We start from the raw sequence: 22721 nt of genomic DNA on the forward strand, positions 1-22721 counted from the left end.
GTCAAACCGAGCTCCAAAAACAGGTAGTTGATTGGAGCACTGCCAAACTGCCACCACTGCCTGGCCCTTGGCCTTGCCTGACCAGTGTTTACAGTGACCGGTTACCCTTGTACAACAGGCTGGAAAACCGGGCTTGTCTGGTCCAAAACCGCACAGTTGGTCACCCTAGATAGAAACAGACTCTGCCAGACTGCACAGCAACTAAGGGCTGCCACGCGGCTGGCAGACAGAAGAAAGAAGGAAAAGAAAAGAAATAAAACTACTGTAAGGTAAAGGAAAGAAAAACAGCTGTAGCTCTACAAAAATTCACTTACAAAAATTGTAGGGAGAGAGCAAGGCTGAATACTGTGAAACACAGGGCTCCTGTGACCACATGGGTCCGCGGGAAAAAAAAAGCCTGGGGGACTCTGTCTAGGGGGCAGAGTGATGAATACAGCTGCACATGCTCAATAGGGCATGTTTGAAAGTTCTAGAATCTTTGAGATCAGTTCTGTGCCAGGCGCCACTTGATGATGTCACCCTTGTGTAAGGACCACCATCCTGCTTCTACTCTGAAAACAAACTTATGCTATTTCAACCCCTTTTGTGTGTGCAACAATTTTTTGCCTTTGATAAATCAAATTTATTATCTGATTTTTTTTTACAGACACTTCAAAGTAGATTCAATTCAGGTACTTTAGGTATTTCCTTATCCCCAAAGGATTTACAATCTAAGGGCCTGATTCATCAAGGTATTTTCCCATAGACACAGAACAGGAGAAAAGCCTTAGTGAATCAGTCAGTAACTTTATCCCTGAGGCAATGGAGAGTGAAGTGACTTGCCCAAGATCAAAGGGAGTGGCAGTGAGATTTGAACCCTGGCTTCCCTGGTTTGCAGCCGCTGTTCTAACCACTAAGGCCGCTCCTCCACACCTCCTTATGCAAGAAGCTTTTACTATATACCAAAAAAAAGCATTAGCTGTTTCAAGTCATAAAACAAGCACATTTAATATTAAACACAAAAAGCCCCTAAATTGTTAATAGCAATTTTATTATTTCACTGGTGCAAATTAAGAGACTGAATAAATTTGTGTAATATATTTTTACCCTAAATTTACACTGCTGGTTATACATACACTATATAGTTCACAAATTCTGTTACATTTGTATACTATTTGGAACAAAATTACACTGATAAATAAGCCCTGTGCACAGTACTGGCCATCACTGAATGTCACAGAACTCTATTATTCAAAATATAGCTTCTGGTTTGTTTTTTTGGTTTTTTTTTTTTGTTTGTTTTTTTTAACATGGTGGTTTAAAACTCTCCAAACATGCATTAATATATTCTAGCTTTCAGGGAAAATATTACACATAGCCTTTACCGGTATTAGAAGGAAAACTCAAGCAAACTCCAGCGTATGATATCCCAAAGAGAAATAAATCTGTAAAATCCCAGGACTGGATATATAACACTGAGGAGAGAAATAATTACTGCAGAGTTAAGAACTCCCCAGTGCACATGAAAAGTACAGAAGCAACAGCAGCAAAGAGAAGCAGAAGAGAACATCTGGGACAGAGCCCTGCATTTCAGAAGGATGTGAACGAAAGAGACTCAATCATGCTAATTTTACAACCAAATTCAGAGTTACCGGCCCAACTTCAGCAACTTTTTTAATGGGGTTAATTCTTATGGTACTGCACAAACCGCTCGGAAGCGCTGCGTTGAACACATCACAAGTAAATGTATGGGTAACCTACTCGGCGTTTCTGAAAGGCACAATCTATGAAAAAAAAAAAGCTATCATAATAAAAATGTAAACGGAGAGTGAAAGAATAAGTACAGAGCGTGGGGAGGGAGGAGCATCCACTTCAAAGGACAAGTCCCTCATAAATTGGCCCATCTGATTCAGTCGATTCCCTCCTTAAACGCAAATGCTCCAGCGTGTTATGGAAATGTTTGTTAATTTGTTCAGTTTCTTCACTGGATTCTAGGTTGGGAAGGTCTTCTCGGATCTTTTGTATGAGCTGATTCAAAACCTGAATTGTCACCTATAATAAAACAAAAGCACTGGACTTGTACCACATCAGTAAATCAAATATATACAGGATGAATCACCTCAGGTATAGCATGAATCACCTCACCTTCATTTAGACAATACCAAGAAATGGATATTGCCAAGTTGTGTTTCAATATTACTCATACAAAAATATATCATTCACTTTGTTTTGTCTGAATGCTATAGTTACTGTAAATAGACTCAATACATACAGAAAAGGAGCGAGACATCAAAAATGCTCCCTCTGTTCTCAGAGACTTATCAAAGCACAGTGTTAGTATTTTAGATCAAAAATCATTACGGAGTTTTCAATATTGTCAAAGACGACTGTTTCGATCCTAAATACAGGAAAAATGGCATGGCGCCATAGTCCATTATCTTAGTTGGTGTTGACAGACATGTCAAAATACCCAAAATACAATTACAGAACATCTCTGTTACCTGGGAAACTGGAAAAGGTACAGATGTTATGCACCTTGTAAAAACCTAGGGCTTAAATACACTGCAGCCAATCTGGGCAGTTGATTATAATGGCACTTGACATAAGTAGCCAGTATATCACTGTAGTTTTTCCTTTTCCTTGTAGTATTCCTGTGAAGTTTTTGGGTTTTTTTCTACTACAAAAAAGTGCAAAATAATTGCATAGCATCATTTTCCATAAAAGCGTTCCGGGTTGCAGCCTTTATTCTTTGAGAAAGTCTTTTAGATGTTCTAATATAAATCAGCTCATACGAATCAAAATCATGTATCCATTAATCACAAATGAAATAAAACCAATTAAACAAAGAAGCAGGTTTCAATCAACAGAACAAAAGAAAAGCTTCTCTTTCTCTGACAATTTTGTATGCATGTAGCGGGGATAAAATAAGAAACTAAACTCCTATCTTAAAACAAAATATTGATCTGGTGAGACAGCTTTCATTTGGCAACCCGTTCAGCAATATAGATTTCATTGATTCAATTTCAGGTCTTCACTTTCTTTTCTTAAACAACAACAACAAAAATTTAGATATGAACTGTTTAGAACAAACATCCATCAACCCATGTATATAAAAAGCTGTCACTTCAATAGGCAGCTCACCAATAATAATTTAAAAATACAAGGCACAGTGAAAGAAAAATTGCACTAATGCGTTTATCTACAGTGTCTCTCCAGCCACTCCATGTCTTTTAGGCTGTGGTTCTCAATCCTAGCCATTCGGGATTTCAAGGAACATACATGAGATGCATCTCTCTCACATGTTCATTTTGAATACCCTGGAAAGCTGAGCAACTGGGTGTATTCCGAAGACTGGACAGAACCACTGTGTAAGGAACCAGTCAGAAGGAGTTTGGATAAGACTAGACTAAATGGGAGCAAACATAGCAAGGCCATTATTTTATTTGTTATTATGACCAGTGAAGGCTTCGGGGCTAAAGATGGCAGACCACAAGGATCTGAGCTGGGCACCTGAACTTAACTGACTTGATTCAATGTTTCTTATTTTTCTGCTTTAAAAAGCATTTAACTGCATCAAAATGGCCTTTTCTATACCTAAAAATTAGATTTAAGTACAGTGAATAATATTTACGAAATTAATATTATGATCTTGGAAAATAAGGAAAGGGGTGGCAGAGGAAAGATAGTGGGATTGAATAGTCACTCCCAGCACATATAAATACAGGGAGTGAGTGGGGAAAAAAGAACAAAATTAGTACACCCTTAGAAAAAGGGAATAAAAGGTGCCCAAGGACAGAACCTGGAAAACTTTGTATACAAACTCTCAGTCTGAGCAATAAGGTTCCAGATGTAAAGGCTCTAATGGTGGAGGCGGATTGATTATCACTGCAGTGACGTGGTTCAGTGTATCATAAATGAGATATGGCCATCCCAGGGTGAGGAAAGACAGAGGACAGAAAAGGGGAAGGAGTAGCAACTTATGTCAAAAACAATATGCGGGTAATTGAAATGCAAGGGTTGTGGGGAAAAGACGACACACTGTATGGCACCTACAGGCCTCTGAATCTGACAAAAGAAAAGGACAGATTTGGCTGAAGAAATCCAAAAGGTAGGAAGGAAGGGAGAAGTGTCGCTCACTGGAGATTTTAAGCTGCTGGCTATAGATTTGAGTATCTCTGCAGCAGGATCTGTTCGAATAAGGGATTGTAGGTGCCCTCTTTCAAGGGGCTCTGCTCAGACATTGGTGATGGAACCCACGGGGAGAGAGTAATACTGGAAATGGTGCTCCCAAATGGAGATGATGATCATCAGACAGTATGGTCTGAGAGAGCAGCCAAGCTGGAGAGTAGTCACACAAAGATCAAAGTCCTGGATTTCAAAAATACTAACTTGAGGAGGAGCGAGAAAATGAGTGAACTGGAACAATGATGAGCAAAATTAAAAGCAACACATTTTTATGTAAGAAAAGTAAATAAAGGTAAGAGGAAAAGGAAACTGATATGGTTCTCTAAGGCTGTTGCTTAAAAAAATAAAGGTAACAAACAGCACTCAAAGTACAAAGGAACTCAAAAGGAAGACCACAGGGAAGAATATCTGATGAAGCTGAAAAAAAAAAAAGGGAAAAAGAAATTAGGATAACAAAAGAAAGTGGAAGAAAGGATAGTCAAAAGGTAAAGCGAGGTGACAAAATATTTTTCAGATTTATCAGAGAAAGAAGGAAGGCCAGAGGTAATATTGTAAGACTGAAAGGAGCCAACAGTTATTGCATGAAGTAAGATGAAGAAAATGCAGAAATATTCAGTTTGGTGTTCACTACAGAAGACCTTGGAGGAAAGCTACTGTTGGTCGGTAAGAGAAGGGATGGGAGTGGGGTAGATAGAATCCCATTTTTAGGAAAGATTGGGTGGAACTAGCAGAACTGAAAGTGGACAATGCCATGGGGTCTGATGAGGTGGACACTAAGGTTGCTCAGAGAGGTGCTGGCAGGGTCTGCTGAAAGATTTGTCCAATAGGTCTTTGGAAACAGGAGTAGTGCCACAAGATTTGAGCAGGGCGGCTGTGGTCCTGCTTCACAATAAAAGTGGTAGCAGAAACATTAATGGAGAGACTGCTAAAAGATAGGATAATGAACTAGCTACAATCCAGAAAGTTGCCGGATCTAAGGCAATTTGTTTTTATGCAAGGAAGGCTGTGTCAAACGAATCAGATTCATTTTTTTGATTAGATCAAAGATGAGCACTTGATGCGATTTATCTGGATTTCAACAAAGCTTTTGATAAGGATCCTGAATAGGACACTCAAACAAATTAAAAGCTTGGAAGTGGGTCCCAAGGTGCTGGATGGATTACAAATTGGTTGATTGACTGCCGGCAGCAAGTAGTGGTAAATGGCATCTACTCAGAGGAGAGAAGTATGATACGTGGATTGCCTCAAGGATAGAAATGAAGGAGATGTAACCTGCACAGAGTGGCAGTTACTACCCCTTCACAGAAGACATGCAGGTAACATTCATGGAGTGGTATTTACTACCCTAAAAGGAAAACAAAAAAAACCATACACTTTCTGGGCAGACTGGATGGACCACTTGGGTCTTTTTCTGCTGTCATTTACTAAATTGCTATTTAAAAAAAAAACAAAAAAAAAAACACTTGGAAAAGCAAAGTGATTTATCTGTAAAAGGTGTTCTCCGAAGACAGCAGTTCAGGCATGCACATGGGTCATGTGACCACACTGCCAAATGGATTGATTCTTCCAGAGTTTTCTGTCCTAAATGACTTATTGCCCCCACATACCTAATAGCTCTGACTGTGGGAGGTGAACTCCAAAAGGGAAAAGTAAGACATTGTGTGACTTGTGAACTACTACTTTCCGGTTCAGATGAGCAACTTTGCATTCTCTAAAGATAGTCGGTTCAAAAGTCACATACATGGCAATACCTAGATAAGGGTTGTCTTCAACCAAAAAAAGGGGACCACTACCACATATTACAAATAGGCAAGACATTTTTTTTTAATTGGGTAAACCTATTTTACAATCCTTTTTTTTAAACAGGCAAGAGAACCCACAACTATAAAATGTGTCCTATAGAGTTGGGCTCTACCTCTCAAAGTAGTCATGGAGAACACACAGTCCAAACCTATCAAGATCCTGGTTGTTGAGCCTAGACAGTAACAGGATGTGAACAAATCAAGTGGCATCTTATAAATCTACTTAATGGAGGTAGATCTAAGAGGAGGAGCTAAGAGTAACAGATAAGAATGAGAGAAAAAATGTGTGAGGCTTGCTGGGCAGACTGGATGGGCCATTCGGTCTTCTTCTGCCGTCATTTCTATGTTTCTATGAGCAACCAGCTCTGCCATAAAACTAACTTTATAAGCTTTAACGTTATTGTCTAAGGTCAGACCTGCCTGGGCATAAAGAGGAAGAGACTGAATCCGCTACCCAAGAGAAATGGTGTGCTTTGTCACCACACCCCCAGGTCTATTAGGGTCAAAAGAAATAAAAAGCTAGAGAGAACTTTCTTTGGGCTTGAGTCTGCTCCAAATAGAAAATGACTTCTATATGGCCTAAAACATGCTTATTTGGGCATCAGGACCAAGCAATGTTGAGGAGATGGAAAATCTTTCAACTCTGAACATTTTTGACTATGACAATGTGAGTCGCACTAAAACAAGCTTGGGGCATCGGACCTATGCTTGTGCCAACATGTTCAGCATCAAAGTAGAGGTAGTAAGAGAAGAATCATTCCACAATTAAGAAAAGCTGAGGTGCTCGCCATCAGTCTCAACATGCTTGGATATGTTGAGTAAACACATCTGTGTTTCCCCCTTCCAGTTCCACCTCAAATAGCACCAATGACATAGAGGTCAGTTTTCTAGGGTAATGGACATCCTTCATGGATCTCAGAGGTCAATTTCGATGGCTCTGGACTGGACCTTCTGGAAATCAGAGCAGTGTTATCTATGCCTGGGAGTTACATGCAGTTGGCTTTCGATGGTGAAAAATCTCATGCACCTATGTGCTCATCGAGCTATGCTGAAGAGATATACTAATGCTTCAGAGCCTTCACTCATGGCAGACACTATCCAGCTCTATGCTGGAATACTCAGAGCCCTTGTTTCTGCTCAAAGAGAGCGATATCTCTCAAATTCCGGGCCTATCCACTGATAAGGAGCCAAAGAGATTGAGGGCCATGTTGGCACAGCCTGGCTGCCGGTTATCGGTATAACTCTGTGGCCCTTTAACTAGACTTCAATGGCAGCTCTGATAAGCTGAACTTTTACTCATTGGCAAAGGCAGCAAGAATTGCCTGATCTTCTAGGCCCAAACCACTCCGTGACATTCTTGCACTGATACCACAGCTCATCACTGAGGACTTTCCCTAGATACCTGCAGCAAATCTTCTGCTTCCACTTGGAACAAAACCTGAAACTGCTGGCCTTCTTCTCAAACAAAGTGAAGACAATCTAAGTAAAATCAAAGTGTTCCTCTGAAATTAGATGAGGAGAAGAGAAGAATAAATTTGCCAACTGGCATTGGTTGGGTCATAAGGAAATATGAGCCAGCTTGGCAGGGTCATCAAAGAAGAAAATGTAAATAGAGCAGTACCAAAAACCCCAAATATGGAAAGAACTACAATTTTTTGGCCCAAGTCAGAAAACAAGAAAACAGAAGATCTCCTCATTAACTTTGCAGGGGCTGCACAACAGATATGAATCCAATGGTTCTGGCAGATAAAAAGCAACTGAGAGGAGCCATGGGACTGTAGTAGCATGGGCAGTAAAAGTTTTTAGGTCTTTCCAGAAAGATTTGATTTTATCATATTGTTTTTATTATTGTGAGGCTTATGACTTATCTGGCTTTAGCATGCTAAATTTATTCATATGTTTTCAGTATGTTGTATTTTTAATGAGTTATTATGTATGTACTGTTGTGAGCCACCCCGGATAGGGGCAGCTTATAAATAAAGTTAACCATAACCAAAGCTTTGGAAGAATCTGTCCATTGAACATCAAGTACATTCACATGATGTGTGTGTGTGTGTGTGTGTGTGTGTGTGTGTGTGTGTGTATGACAAAAGTAAACTGCTTGCCTTTAGAGAACTGATACGAGCTGAAAGTAATGCTTTCACCTGCAGTCTGTACCCCGAGAAGGTTAATGATCTAGATAAAACCCTGCTGAGAGGACCCAATTACAAACGTTAACACTGATGAGCTCTGTATAAAGTGGCTGATTAGTTATTGCATATTTTGATACACAGCTATAACAGCTGCTTAGAAAGGAAAGATTCTTCTTGAAGATAAAGAACAGCTGCTACAATTCATACTCTAATCCTCAGTGTTTCTTCAAAATGTGTCCTGTCCTTGCAAACCACTTCACTACAGAAGCCATGCATGATGACAGAAATACAATGACCACTTTTATCATTTGTACCAATTTTTCAGATGTTCTGCTCAATGAACACACTGCAGTAATATCATGAGCCTGTGGAAATGCCACCTATTGTAATTACGGTGATATTTCATAGGGAATCACGAGCAGTAATGTACTTGATCATGCATGCTATCCCTACATATTACTGTATCATCAGTTGCAATACTTTATAAACTAATTAGATGTATAATTCAACCACCAAAACACAGGACTTCACTCTCGACAAATCAGCACAAAGGGAAAGCTATACATTTCAAAAGAACAAATTAAAGCAAGCATGAAGTAAAAGCAGCAGCATGCTGAAGATATGTATGTTTGACTCACCGCATCATTTTCCTTTTCATAAAAATACACATATCTGTTGAGGATCTCTATGAAAAGCTGAACTTGCAATGACGGATCCATGCACTGATTAGCTATCTTTAGCGCCTTCTTCAAGCATTCCATGACTCTCTTGCTACTGTGAATCTAAAACAAAATTAGAACACTAAGAAAAGAACTTCATTCTCAAAAGTCATGATAGATGGTGCCCAGGCGAAGATTTAACATGATTGCATATGACAATCATATTCTCCACCTATGTATAAAATGGTATCTTCCAAAATGAAGCAGTATAAGAGAAGAAATAATGGGTTACAATATTGTATTTTTAAATGTCTGGCACAAAATATGATCAATGTATGAACAAAGACAAACACCCACATTTTTGTTAATGTGACTCCATTTTAGCACCTGAAAATTCACACGACTCCAGAAGATGATCCGGGGGGGGGGGCGAGGTAGTGGGGAGTCTTGTGCGAGATGATTAAGAAATGTAAGAAAAATTTAAAAATACTGAAAATGGACAGAAAATGTAGAGAAAATCAGTTTGGAATTACGGCTTTTGCATACTTCACATGACAGATAATAGAACAAACAGGAGTCAGGAAAGGTTTCTAAATAACACTTAGTTTCTAAGTAACAGTAGCCTTAAAGACCATTAAAAAATGAGACATCAAGTGTGCAAGGTGAAAAGGAATTGACAAACAATGAACACAGAAAGCAAATTCTAAAATAAGAGACAGAATTTCTATAAGAAAATATGGTGTCTGCAGAGCACTCGAATTTGGATACAAGATCTGGCTGTACATAAAGAGGAATTAACAATGCAAATTAGATCTGCTCCCCATTTGAAAAGGTGACTAATAAGATTCTGTATAATGTAACTTGAAGCTTCCCAAACAGTCCTGGGGGGGGCTCACAGCCAGTTTGGTTTTCAGGATACACAATGAATATGCATCAGACGTTTGCATACACAGGAGACCCACTGTATGCTAATTTATCTTATGCATATTCTTTGTGGGTAACCCAAAAACCTAACTGACTGTGGGGTCCCCCCAGGACTATTGGAGAAGCCCTGCTATAAAGTTCAGTCAAACATATAATAAACCATCACTGTCTGTGTTTGCTACAGTTAATTTTAATTCAGTACAGAAAGTTTAATTTATGTAAAATGATGCACAATATACTGCAACAGAAATAAGCTGAAAGTCTAATTTCTCCAAAGAACTGTTAAAAGGGTCTATATAATGAGTTACAAGATATTTTATGGTCTGATTGAAAATTTGAGTTCTTCAAAAAGAAGGAAGTCTGCCATGCCCCTCGTTACTGAGGAGAATGGGGGAAGGCAGACAAACATGAAACTGCAGACTTGTTACTAGCAATCTGTACCCAGCATTTAAAACAGCCACCACCCCTGCAAGACTCAAGGGTGGCCAACATAACGTGAATTTTTAAAAAGGGCTCTAGCGGCAATCCAAGAAACTATAGACCAGTGAGCCTGACGTCTGTACCATGAAAAATGGTAGAAGCTACTCTTTAAAATACAATCACTGGCCATACAGATAGACATTGCTTAATGGGAAAAAGGCAACATGGTTTTAACATAGGGAAGTGTTGCCTTTCCCAATTTTTCAAACTATTCTGAAGGTGTACATTAACAGCTAGATAAAGGTGGGCCGGTTGATATAGTTTATTTAGATTTTCAGAAGGCATCTGACAAAGTCCCTCAGAGAGACTTTGTCAAATGCCGTCTGAAAATCCATGAAATTAAGTCATGGAAAAGAATGCAGCTTCCTATTGTGGATTGGTAATTGTCTTTAGTTAAAAGGCAGGAAATAAAAAAAAAAAAAATCACTAAATGGTCAATTTTCCAAAAGGAGAAAGGTCATAATGGAATAACCACAGGTATCTGTATTGTGACCTGTGCTGTTTAACATTCATAATGATCTGGAAAAGGGAACAACCAGTGAGGTGAACAAATGTGCAGATGAGACAAAATTATTCAAAGTTGTTAAAACAACAGCAGACAAGGAACTGCCGAAGGGTCTTATGAACATAAGAACATAAGAAAATGCCATAGTGGGTCAGACCAAGGGTCCATCAAGCCCAGCATCCTGTTTCCAACAGTGGCCAATCCAGGCCATAAGAACCTGGCAAGTACCCAAAAACTAAGTCTATTCCATGTTACCATTGCTAATGGCAGTGGCTATTCTCTAAGTGAATTTAATAGCAGGTAATGGACTTCTCCTCCAAGAACTTATCCAATCCTTTTTTAAACACAGCTATACTAACTTCACTAACCACATCCTCTGGCAACAAATTCCAGAGTTTAATTGTGCGTTGAGTAAAAAAGAACTTTCTCCGATTAGTTTTAAATGTGCCCCATGCTAATTTCATGGAGTGCTCCCTAGTCTTTCTACTATCCGAAAGAGTAAATAACCGATTCACATCTACCCATTCTAGACCTCTCATGATTTTAAACATCTCTATCATATCCCCCCTCAGTCGTCTCTTCTCCAAGCTGAAAAGTCCTCACCTCTTTAGTCTTTCCTCATAGGGGAGCTGTTCCATTCCCCTTATCATTTTGGTAGCCCTTCTCTGTACCTTCTCCATCGCAATTATATCTTTTTTGAGATGCGGCGACCAGAATTGTACACAGTATTCAAGGTGCGGTCTCATCATGGAGCGATACAGAGGCATTATGACATTTTCCGTTTTATTCACCATTCCCTTTCTAATAATTCCCAACATTCTGTTTGCTTTTTTGACTGCCGCAGCACACTGAACCGACGATTTCAATGTGTTATCCACTATGACAACAGATCTCTTTCTTGGGTTGTAGCACCTAATATGGAACCCAACATTGTGTAATTATAGCATGGGTTATTTTTCCCTATATGCATCACCTTGCACTTATCCACATTAAATTTCATCTGCCATTTGGATGCCCAATTTTCCAGTCTCACAAGGTCTTCCTGCAATTTATCACAATCTGCTTGTGATTTCACTACTCTGAACAATTTTGTGTCATCTGCAAATTTGATTATCTCACTTGTCGTATTTCTTTCCAGATCATTTATAAATATACTGAAAAGTAAGGGTCCCAATACAGATCCCTGAGGCACTGCACTGTCCACTCCCTTTCACTGAGAAAATTGCCCATTTAATCCTACTCTCTGTTTCCTGGCTTTTAGCCAGTTTGCAATCCACGAAAGGACATCGCCACCTATCCCATGACTTTTTACTTTTCCTAGAAGCCTCTCATGAGATTAGGAGACTGGGTATCTGGATTGGCAAATTAAATTTAATGTGGAAAAGTGCAAAATGATGCACACAGGAAAAAATTAATCCCAACCACAGTTACACAATGATAGGCTACACATTGGGAGTCACCACACAGAAAAAGGCCCTGGGAGAACTTGAGCACAATACATTGAAATCTTCGGCTCAATGTGCGGTAGTAGTCAAAAGAAGCAAATAGAATGTTAAGAATAAGCCGTAAAGGAATGGAGAATAAAATGGAAAATATATTGCTTCTGTATCGATCCATGGTGCAACCACACCTTGAGTAAGGTGTGTATTTCTGGTCACACCATCTCAAAAAAGAGTCAGAAGAGATGCAGAGGAGGACAAAAAAAAAGACAAAAGGAACAGAACAGCTTCCCTATGATGGAGAGGGTACACAGATTAGGACTCCAGCTTGGAAAGGAGATGACTGAAAGGAGACATGATAGAAATGTATAAACTCATGAGTGAGGTAAAATGGGTAAATAAAGGACAGTTAATCATCCATTCTTTCAAATACTAAAACATGGGGACACTGCATGAGCTAACAATCCACAGATTTAACACAAAACGCAGCAAGTATTTGTTCACTCAGTGTACAATCAAGCTATGAAATCAGTTGCTAGAGGATATGGTCAAGGCAACTAGCATAGTGCGGTTTAAAAGAGGTTTGGACAAGTTCCTGGGGGGAACAAATCCATAAAACATTTGCCAGGCAGACTCAGAAAAGCTATTGTTATATCCCTGGGAGTGAGATCTACTGGATACTTGTGACCCAGACTGGCCACTATCAAACAAAATGCTGGGCTCAATGGACCTTGGTCTGATCAAGCATGGCATCTCTTATGTTCTGGTAAATAGGCATGTTTGTGATGGAAATCCAAGCATGTAGGATGGTAATTAAATGACTTAAGAGGGGCTATAGACTTCAGCAATCTATAACAGTTGGTACTGTCTCATTAAATTACCTCGATTTCAGGTGATTTCAGATCCAACTTTTTTGTTAAAGAACAAATGACTTTTAAAAAAGTCAAGTTGCACAGATGGGTTATAAAAGCCTAAGGAGAGAATCTAGTGAGACAGGGAAAATGGGAAACTGCAATTATTCTACAAGCAGCTTATGGCACAGTGAGGATGAAAGAAGGTGAAATAGTGCCGAAATTCCACTGAGATTCCCACTGGACGATGGTTGTGGGATTGGAGAAATTAGGGTTCTAGGGCAGATGACTTGTCAAAAGAAAAAAACAGGCTTGTACCCAACTGATGGTAAAAACACAGACGCTTGATTGATAATTACCAGTTTAATAAGAGATGTCTGTACCACTGAATGTTCACAATGCCTCAATGTACTGCATTATACATAATGATTTAACACACACTTTTGCATTTCCGTTGTATGCTATATACATGCCTTACGCTGATATGTTGATCAGTGGATATCATACTATTAACATGGACTTTTGCTTATGTTTGATGTATTGTGTTATGTATACAATATGATATTGAGTCTTGGTCATGCTATGTAATCTATGATATAAAGTTAATAAAATACCAATTAAAAAAAAAAAAGAAAAAACACAACCAATGAAGATAAATCAACATAGGGAGAAGTAAAAAAAAAAAAAAACAAACCCCCAAAAAACTTTTCCAAACATTTTTCCATACCTCCTCTCCATTCTTGTCAGTATTTCGCCCGGACCAAAACAGATGGGCACAGGTGCTCACAGCCCGGCACTGATCTGGTTTTTTGAGAAGCTTTGAAGCAGCCAGCGCACACTGAGTCCTCAAAGGCTCATGGTTCTCCTCACTAAAACACTTCATCCTTTCAAATGTTCCAATTATCAATGTGATTGCGGCCAGCTGTGCTTTTGAATCACCAATTTCATCTTCGTACAAAGAGAATGCCTAATGTAAACAAAATTAAGAGGCAAAAAATTAAAAGAAACTTCAAGAGCTTTCCCTGCCTAGTCTCAATAAAACCGAATTCTAGAGATTGTCTATTACATTTCCAATAGAGAGTTTACACGAACTGCATAGATCAGGAGAATCGTCACAGCACTAAAAAGCTAAGGTTCTAGGCCCACTGGTTCAAATCCTAGCTCAGGTGGCCAGGTCCAGGAGTCACAGCAGAAGCATTCAGATCACAGCTCCTATAAGATTCTTGCAAATTCTGCTCCACATCTCATCACTGACTTGGACATAATGAAAGAAAAATTACAAATTGTAAGCCCTCTCTGCCTAAATCTGTAACTCACCTTGAGTTCATATTTGGGAATCAAGCAATTAAAATCCAAAATCCAAATTGATTATTGAAAGAATCCCAAACATTTATAATCATGTGGTATTAAGACATTAAGGGGATAATTTCCAAAGGCATTCTGCAGGTTAATGTGCTTTACCTGTGAAAAAGATCCATCACAAAATTGCCTGCCTGATACGTGGGTAAACTTACATGCGCATAGCCTATATGCATGTAGGCTTACCCAGTGAGTAGATGCTCCCAGGGGTGGGGTTTTCACTTAGGTGATAACTGTTGCATTTTCAAAAGTATGAATGTACATTTTCACAAAAAAGTTAACAGGTATAACTGTGTGCAGGTGGTTTTGGTGGGATAATTTTCAGAAGCAAAGTTGCACCCTATGAAAATGAGTGCAAATTATCGGGTATCAGCTGCACAATTATTCACAAATTAACCTGGATTTCTGAGCTAATTGGTAATCCTTGCCTTAGCAGAAATTCTATCATCATTGCTGGGTTTAAAGGCCCCATGGCAATGCTGTGAGCAGCACTGAAATGTCATCGCCTGCTGACTCCGCTTACCACCATAATGCTATTTCCATTTGTTTGCCTGCCTGCTGAACAGAGTTCTCCCGTGATCTGGCACTAGGCCCCGCCTCCTCCTGGTGATATTATTGCTGGGTTTAAAGGCACTATATGCCACAGTACATGCACACTTTATTCACATGCACAAAGGAGCACGAACAATTTGGGAGTAAAATGGGCACCAGGCACGATTCGTGCTGGCACCCAAGGGGGAGGAGTGAGCTGCTGAGTGCTGAAGGGGACGTCAGCGCTCAGCAGGGAAGCCCATTGGCTGCCGAAATGACGAGGATTGATTTCAAACCTCTGGGGAAAAACACGGGAACCTATTGGTTCCCCTGCCGTGGTTGCCCGGATGGGTGGAGCTTGGCGGGGAATTTATGAGGGGGGAGTAACTGTCAGAATCACTCGTCTGCCATTGCTCCTGGAAGCCGCTACCCTCCTACCCATCCTCACATATATTGTTGTATTTGAGGTACAGGTTTATGTTAAAGGGGGCTGTGTTGTCGCAGCTTGGAGGGGGGCGGGTTGCCCGAGCCAATAAGGTGCCAGAGTGGTCTTGTATGGTACGACGACCTGACAGGTGTCAGGTCCGAAAGGCGAGCAGGACAATTGGGTGCAGTTGACCTGCGGGAGGCTCCTTGCTGGCCGGTGGCTGGAGCTGGTTTAACGATCCCTTGCTGGGACATGGCGGGGGTTGAAGCATATGAATTATGCTATTGGTACAAGACCGGCAGGCCTGGACAGGTGTGCCTTGCTGGGGCGTGGCTGGTGCATTATGGGGCCTATGTATATAAGGGTTTACTTGAGTTCGGGCACCTGGAGTTATTGCTAATAAAGCTGCGGCCTGTTGGATCCCAAACTGGAGTCTGTGTTTTATTGTTGATGTAAGAGGTCGGGTGAAGGGAGAAGAGTGAGTCCTGGTTACCCATATTAATGCTCCTTCATGGCAACCCGTGACCAGCAATCTTCTACCTTAGTACTTTCTTCTTGACTTTGTTGCTATAATATTAAGTTTCATATGAAAGACCATAGACTTCCAGATGATTTCTATTGTTACTGGTTAAGGTCGTCATGGTACTTCAAACGCCTTTCTCAAGATAGGAACCATTATAAATTTAATATCTGTCTATTGCAACCCTTCTATATCCCATGTATGGTCTTGCCTTGACCTGATCATCATGATTTACAAACTAGCTATAAGGAAGAATGTCCAATTGTCTTCGATATGCTAAAAAATCAAGATACAGACTTTTTATGTGTAACTGAAACATGGTTGATGGAAAGTGATTGTGTGCTAATAAATCAGCTTTGTCCCCCCAGATTTAGACTATTATATAAACATCATGCTGGAAAGAAGAGATCTATTGATTATGTTTAAAAAGCAATATCAGGCTTCTATGGTTAATATTAGTGTTCCAGCTCCGTATGAAGCACTGTTTATAAATTTCACATTTATTAGTGTCTGTCTTCTCTACCTTGTACCAGGTCTAATGCATTTTAATCTCTCCTGTTACTGAAGCATGTTTGAAATCTAATGTTGACCTAAAATTGGCTATCATACTAGGTGATTTTAACCTATATTTGGACACTAAACATTCAGATTTCACATGTACATAATTCCTAGATATGTCAGCCTTAGATTTTGAACAGATTATTACTGCAACAACTCATAAAACTGTTAACACACTAGACCTGATATTCAGAAATCGGACAAAATATGTATTGAATTAACCAGCAAAGTATCAAATCCTTTAATTACCAAAGTTCCATGGTCCAATCACTATTTAATATTATTAGCTTTAGTTGCTGTAGATACACTAAAGCAACAACGAAATAATTTGTCCTCAAAAGCAGCTTTTTAGATTCTTTTAAGAGAAAAGTTAGGACCATCTCTAACCAATCTATTAACATTGTTCTGCGGTTAAATTTTGGAACTTTATGTTACTTCACATCGCTGATGAAGACACCCCCTTAAAAGCAGTACGCTGACAAACCAATGCTATCTCATGGTACACACCTGCCTTACAGTTGCAAAAACAACAACTATCGAGAACAGAAAGTACTTAGCATAAATCTCAATCTCCGTCTAATCCAGGGGTCGGGAACCCATGGCTCGCGAGCCAGATATGGCTCTTTTGAGGGCTGTATCTGGCTCGCAGACAAGTAACGCCACACTTTCCCGCTGACCCAGCTGCTCCCCGGTCCTCCTCTGCCCAGGCGGAACGCAGCAGGACAGCTGGAGTCAGCGGCACCGGCGTGCTCTCTTCTTTCCCCCCCCCCCCCCCCCCGCGGCCCGGAAGAGGAAGTGGAGAGTATCGGGTGCGTGCGCGGCAAGAAGAGGCCACGCTAGTGCGCTCGGCATCGGCCCGAAGAAAAGAAGACTGCAGCGCGGCTTGGAGGAAAATGAAGAGCTTCAGCCGCGGCCGATGGGACTCCGCCTCCGCGAGGGCTGAAAATGAAGAGGTTAGCGTTGGGAGGAGGCTGCTGATGCGAGTTCCCGGGGTGGGGGAGAGAGAGAGTGAATGAGCGAGCAAACACACATGCTTGCTCGCTCATTCACTCTCTCTCTCCCCCACCCCGGGAACTCACGGCGGCAGCAGCAGCTTCCTCCCAACGCTAACCTCTTCATTTTCAGCCCTCGCGGAGGCGGAGTCCCATCGGCCGCGGCTGAACCTCTTCATTTTCCTCCGAGCCGCGCTGCAGTCTTCTTTTCTTCGGGCCGATGCCGAGCGCACTAGCGTGGCCTCTTCTTGCCGCACGCACCCGATACTCTCCTTTTCCTCTTCCGGGCCGCGGGGGCGTGTGTGTGAGAGATTGCATGTATGTGAATGATTGAGAGCTGGGGGGGCCTGTGTGTGTTTGTGAGTGAGAGATTGCATGTATGTGAATGATTGAGAGCCTGTACATGTGAAAGAGAGAGCATGAATGTAAGTTTACCATTGGGAACCTGTATGTGTAAGTTTGTGATTGAAAACCTGTTTGTGTGAAAGAGTATGTGTGTATGATTGAGATCCTTTGTGTGTGAGAGAAATCATGTGTATGTATGATTAAGAGCCTGTGTGTATAAGTAAGAGAGAGATCATGTGTGTCTGTGTGTGATTGAGAGCTGGTTTAGGTGATGGAGCATGTGAGTATGTGATTGAGAGCCTGTGTTTAAATGAGAGAGAGAGACCATGTGTGTCTGTGTGTGATTGAGAGCTGGTTTAGGTGATGGAGCATGTGAGTATGTGATTGAGAGCCTGTGTGTAAATGAGAGAAAGAGAGGACATGTTTGTAAGCATGTGAATGAGAGTCTGTGTGTGAGAGAAAGACAGCATGTATGTGTGTGATTGAAAGCCTGTGTGTGTAAGCGTGAAAAGATAGCATGTGTGTAAATGTGTAATTAAGAGCCTATATAAGTGAGAGAGAAAAAACATGTGTATATGTGAGTACTGAGAGCATGTGTGTATAGGTGTGTCATTGAGAGCCAGTGTGAGAGACAGCGCTGGTATGTGACAGAGAGGAGAAAGTTCCAAGCAAACCACCCCACCTCCTGTTAATTCAGAACAATCTCAGGACACCTGGATATCAAACGTTCCCAGGTATGCAGAGCAAAAAAAATTTTGTATCCTTATTGTTTTTCATTACTGGGTCTTTGTGTCTGCTATTTTGAAATATTTTGTTGGTATCTGGAAATGTTTTATATGAGTTTTTAATTATTGGATATTCCACTCATCAGCTGTTTCGAAATATGTTCTTTTTGTTAGTACAGTTTATTGCTGATGATTTTATATTTCTTGATTTGTTTTATAAGGATGGGTGATGTTTCTTTTTTCCTTTGTTACACTGCATACAGAGACTCTGGCTTGTTGTAGTTTCCAATTCATTTTTTTCTGCATGCTTCTTGTTATGCATTTTGGTCTCTTTATTCTATGTTAGGTGAGGGACAGCACGTGATTCAGGTGAGGTTTTCTGCTGACGTGTAGTTTCTGTGTAGGACTCTATAGCAGCCTGACTTGGTCCGTTTTCCTAATAGGAGATGTATTGGTGTCTTAAGGCCTGGTGTAATATTTTCAGAGACTTATTGTACTTTAAAAGTGTGATCTTACATAAAATGCACACATTTACTTGTATTTAGTTTTAAACATATTGTATGGCTCTCATGGAATTACATTTTAAAATATGTGGCGTTTATGGCTCTCTCAGCCAAAAAGGTTCCTGACCCCTGGTCTAATCTATAAGCATAGACGCCTACCTAACCAATAAAGTACAGACAATGCAGCAAAAATGTCTTTCTATACACAACAAATTCTTCAAGCAGGTAACACTACTAGAGAACTTTCGTACAGTACAATATCTGACCGATTCATCCACAAGATCTCCTGATATTTTAAAATCCCTACTAACTTTTGAAATGTGAAGAATTTGCCATCTATTTTTGAACAAAAGCTTACAAGCATTTATGCAAAATTCAAACTGTCTGACCTTCCGCAATATGTAAATTGATTCGTCGTGGGAAAGCTTTTCTCTGTCAATACATGATGAAATAATTCAAATCACCACCAACTTTAATCAGTCTTCTTCATTAAACCCATGCTCCACTGCTCTCCTAAAAGTAACCAAAGACTTAATTACCTCATATATTGTCAGCATTAACTTCTCTGAGGGAGTGTTGTCGTCATTGCTCACACAAGCCTCTCTGTGCCCAATACTGAAAAAATCCTTATTAGACCCATCAATGTTTCTCGAATTATCATCCAATTTCTTCCCTCCCTTTCTTAACACAGGTTACTGAGGCAATTGTACATAAACAGTTGATTATCTCGAAGATCACTGCATCCTTGATTTACACCAATTTGGATTTAGGAAAGCAGTTGGCACTGAAATGCTATAAATCTCCACTCTCGATGTTATACACAAAGGTTTCAATTCAGGAAAACGATTTGTGCTTATACTTTTAGATATTTCCGCAGCATTTGATACGTTTAACCACCATATCTTACTTTTTCCATCTTAAAATGGTTTAGTCCTACTTCTCTAAACAATAAATCAGGATTGGTTCTTCAATTTCATCCTGGCATAATATTGATACTGGCATCCCCCAGGGTTCGGATCTGTCCACCACCCTCTTCACTATAAATCTCACTCTCATATATAAATTGCTTGCTTGTCTCAGTGTGCCCTGTCGTGTGTATGTCTATGACATTCAAATTTTCTTTCCAGTCTCTAGTCTGAAAGGGATGAAATGGTCTCCCTATGCTTTATCACATAATAAACTCACTCTGAATTTAGATAGAACTGAGATCATGATTCTTAACAGATCCTCTTTTTTTTTTTTTTAACCTTCGATGGTTTTCGAATCCCTGTTGCCTCCCAGGTTAAGAATATGGGAAGTATCATTGATTCCATGCTTTCGATGAGATTGCTTATCAAAGCAGTAACAAAGGCAACTTTCAAAATGAAAACCCTTAATCTTAAACCTTTGCTCGATCTCAATTTCAAAACCATTCTTCAGACCCTCCTCTTTACAGGCTTCTATTACTATAACACATTATTGTGGAATCCCTGTAACCATGCTCAGACCTTTACAGATTGCCCAAAATGTCTTTTTATTCACAGCTACAGAGAAAAGAGAGCATATTACTCTGGTACTGTGCAATTTTCATTGGCTGCCCAAACTATCACCTGTACAATACAAAGCAATCAGTATAATACACAGCCTTCTAGCAAAAACAGAACTATGGAGCAATGCCCTCTTAAAAATGTACATCCCTGGAGGTGGAGGAGAGAAGGAGCTCAAAATTACCTGCAGCAGCGGCCATACCGAGGGTGAGAAGAAATTCCCGGCCCCGACGGGGCTAATGCTGGTGCTTCCTGTTCCTGACGTCATCGGGGAGGGGCCAATAAGGTCCCTTCAAAACCGCCCCTTCTGTGGCACGGTGCCGAAGCCGTGTGCGCCAAAGGGGCACACGGCTTTGTTCAACTTTAACTTTTTTGCCACTCTAAATCTGCAAAAACTCCTCCGTATCTTGCTCCTTTTTAGTTAGATTGCTTAAACCCTTCTTTCTCTAAGCCTCCGCTGTGAAACCAAAGATTTTGGATTTGTGGAAACCTCCCCTGTGAAACCAAAGATTTTGGATTTGTGGAAACCTCCCCTGTGAAACCAAAGATTTTGGATTTGTGGAAACAGGTGTCGAACGCTTTTTTCTTTTTTACTTGGAAGTTTTTTTGTTTGGCGGTGGAACCAGATATGCTACACACTAAGAGGAAAGAAACTGAGGGAGGCACTTGCTACATCCTCCCCAGTTAACCCAACTCAATTAAAAATAGAGGTTTTTTTGGCGCAGATCCTGACAAAGCTCTTGTGGAAGGAAACGCTGTGAATGCTGCTATGGAGCTAAATGCGGCTTCACCTGCTTCGGTCATCTCTCTTAACCCGGGAGCGTAGTCAACACCCTCCCCCACCCTTTGCAGAGAAAAGTAATGATGACAAAAAGATATAGGACCCTGAGAAAAGATTTGCTCTTGAAGGCAAATTACTTGAAGTAATTGAATCCACTTCTTTTACTTTATTGAATCCAGGGGGGAAGACTACTCAAGGGGATCTCAGAGTAGCATCTATGCCAAGGGAGGAGGGAGGAACCTCTAATGCACACAGAGAAGTGTCAGACATTGGAAGTTTAGAAACAGCTATTAATATTCCTGGGAAAAATCTTGAGAAGCTGTTGGTTATTACTCTGGACAGTGTATGGACTGCTATTATGACCTTGGAGAAATCAATATCAACATTAAGAAATGTGATAACAGATGTGAATAAACAAGTGGTAAAATCAGAACAGCTGACTGAAGCACAAAAAGTAAAAATGGAGGAATTAGAACAGAAAGTGATCCAGGTCCAAAAAAGTACAGGGAGGTTTAATACAAGGGGAAATGGAAGATGGAAAGGTTGGAAAATGAAATGAGATATTTGAACCTCAGAGTAATACATTTTCCCCAAACTAGATGTTTATCAATACAAGATCAATTCAAACGATACATGCATGAGGTATTAAAAATACCTTGGAAGCTACTCTACCTCTAGCTAAAATATATTATGTATCTTCTGAGAAAGTGAATCAAGAACAAATACCACCTTTAAATGTGACGGATCTACTTGAGTCTTCGGGTGAAAATGTGGTAGAAAAACGTATAACAGTGCTAGTGAAATTTATATTCCCATCAGATAGAGATATGGTCCTTAAGCTATTCATGAGAAATCGAACTGTCAACTATTATAACCAGCAAGTATGGATATTTTCTGACATTCCCAGAATGACCCAGCAAAGAAGAAACGATTTCTTGGCATTAAGACAGCTTGCTGAACAAATTGGAGCTCAGATGATAGTATGCTATCCAAGTAAATGTATAGTAAAGCTGAATGATGTGAAATATACTTATTTTGAACCATCTGATCTTAAATTGTTCTTAGAGGCTAAAGCATTCATGGGCAATAATTGATAGTTAGTGTTAACGCTTAGCAAAATAAGTTGGAATCCTTAAGTTTTCTGTTTCTTAAAGAATTTGCTTAATATATGCTCAATTAAGATCTTGGTCTCCACAAATTTCATGGTACAAGGATATCTATAATAAAAGATAGATAAGATGTTCTTATGTTCTTATATAACTGTTAGAATTGATTAGAGATATATTTACAGCAGAATGTATAATTATGATTACATCTTTAATCTATTTTTTCTTTAGTAAATGTTTCCTTAAAAACTGATGTAAATTAGATAGCCGTATTGTTTACTGTCATTTTTGTGTCATGAAAATTAAAATTTAATAAAGTGTAAATTAAAAAACAATGTACATCCCATCCAGGTCACTGAGATTACCACATGCAAGACTTCTCACTATACCAT

At 40.0% G+C, this 22721-nt stretch overlaps 1 protein-coding gene across 1 annotated transcript in view; it reads right to left on the reverse strand.

Annotated features, from left to right (window-relative positions):
* Positions 1–1194: 1194 nt before the first annotated feature.
* VPS35 (VPS35 retromer complex component) overlaps positions 1195–22721 on the reverse strand; it is a 196661-nt gene continuing 175134 nt past the window's right edge. The window contains exons 15-17 of the mRNA XM_029608455.1: positions 13684–13923; positions 8737–8880; positions 1195–2031 (exon numbers count right to left, since the gene is read on the reverse strand). Coding sequence (XP_029464315.1) covers positions 1852–2031; positions 8737–8880; positions 13684–13923 — 564 coding nt within the window. The 3' untranslated portion in view covers positions 1195–1851. The remainder of the gene's footprint in view (positions 2032–8736; positions 8881–13683; positions 13924–22721) is intronic.

The sequence above is a fragment of the Rhinatrema bivittatum genome, chromosome 7 (genome assembly GCF_901001135.1).
Source record: "Rhinatrema bivittatum chromosome 7, aRhiBiv1.1, whole genome shotgun sequence".
Lineage (NCBI taxonomy): Eukaryota > Metazoa > Chordata > Amphibia > Gymnophiona > Rhinatrematidae > Rhinatrema > Rhinatrema bivittatum.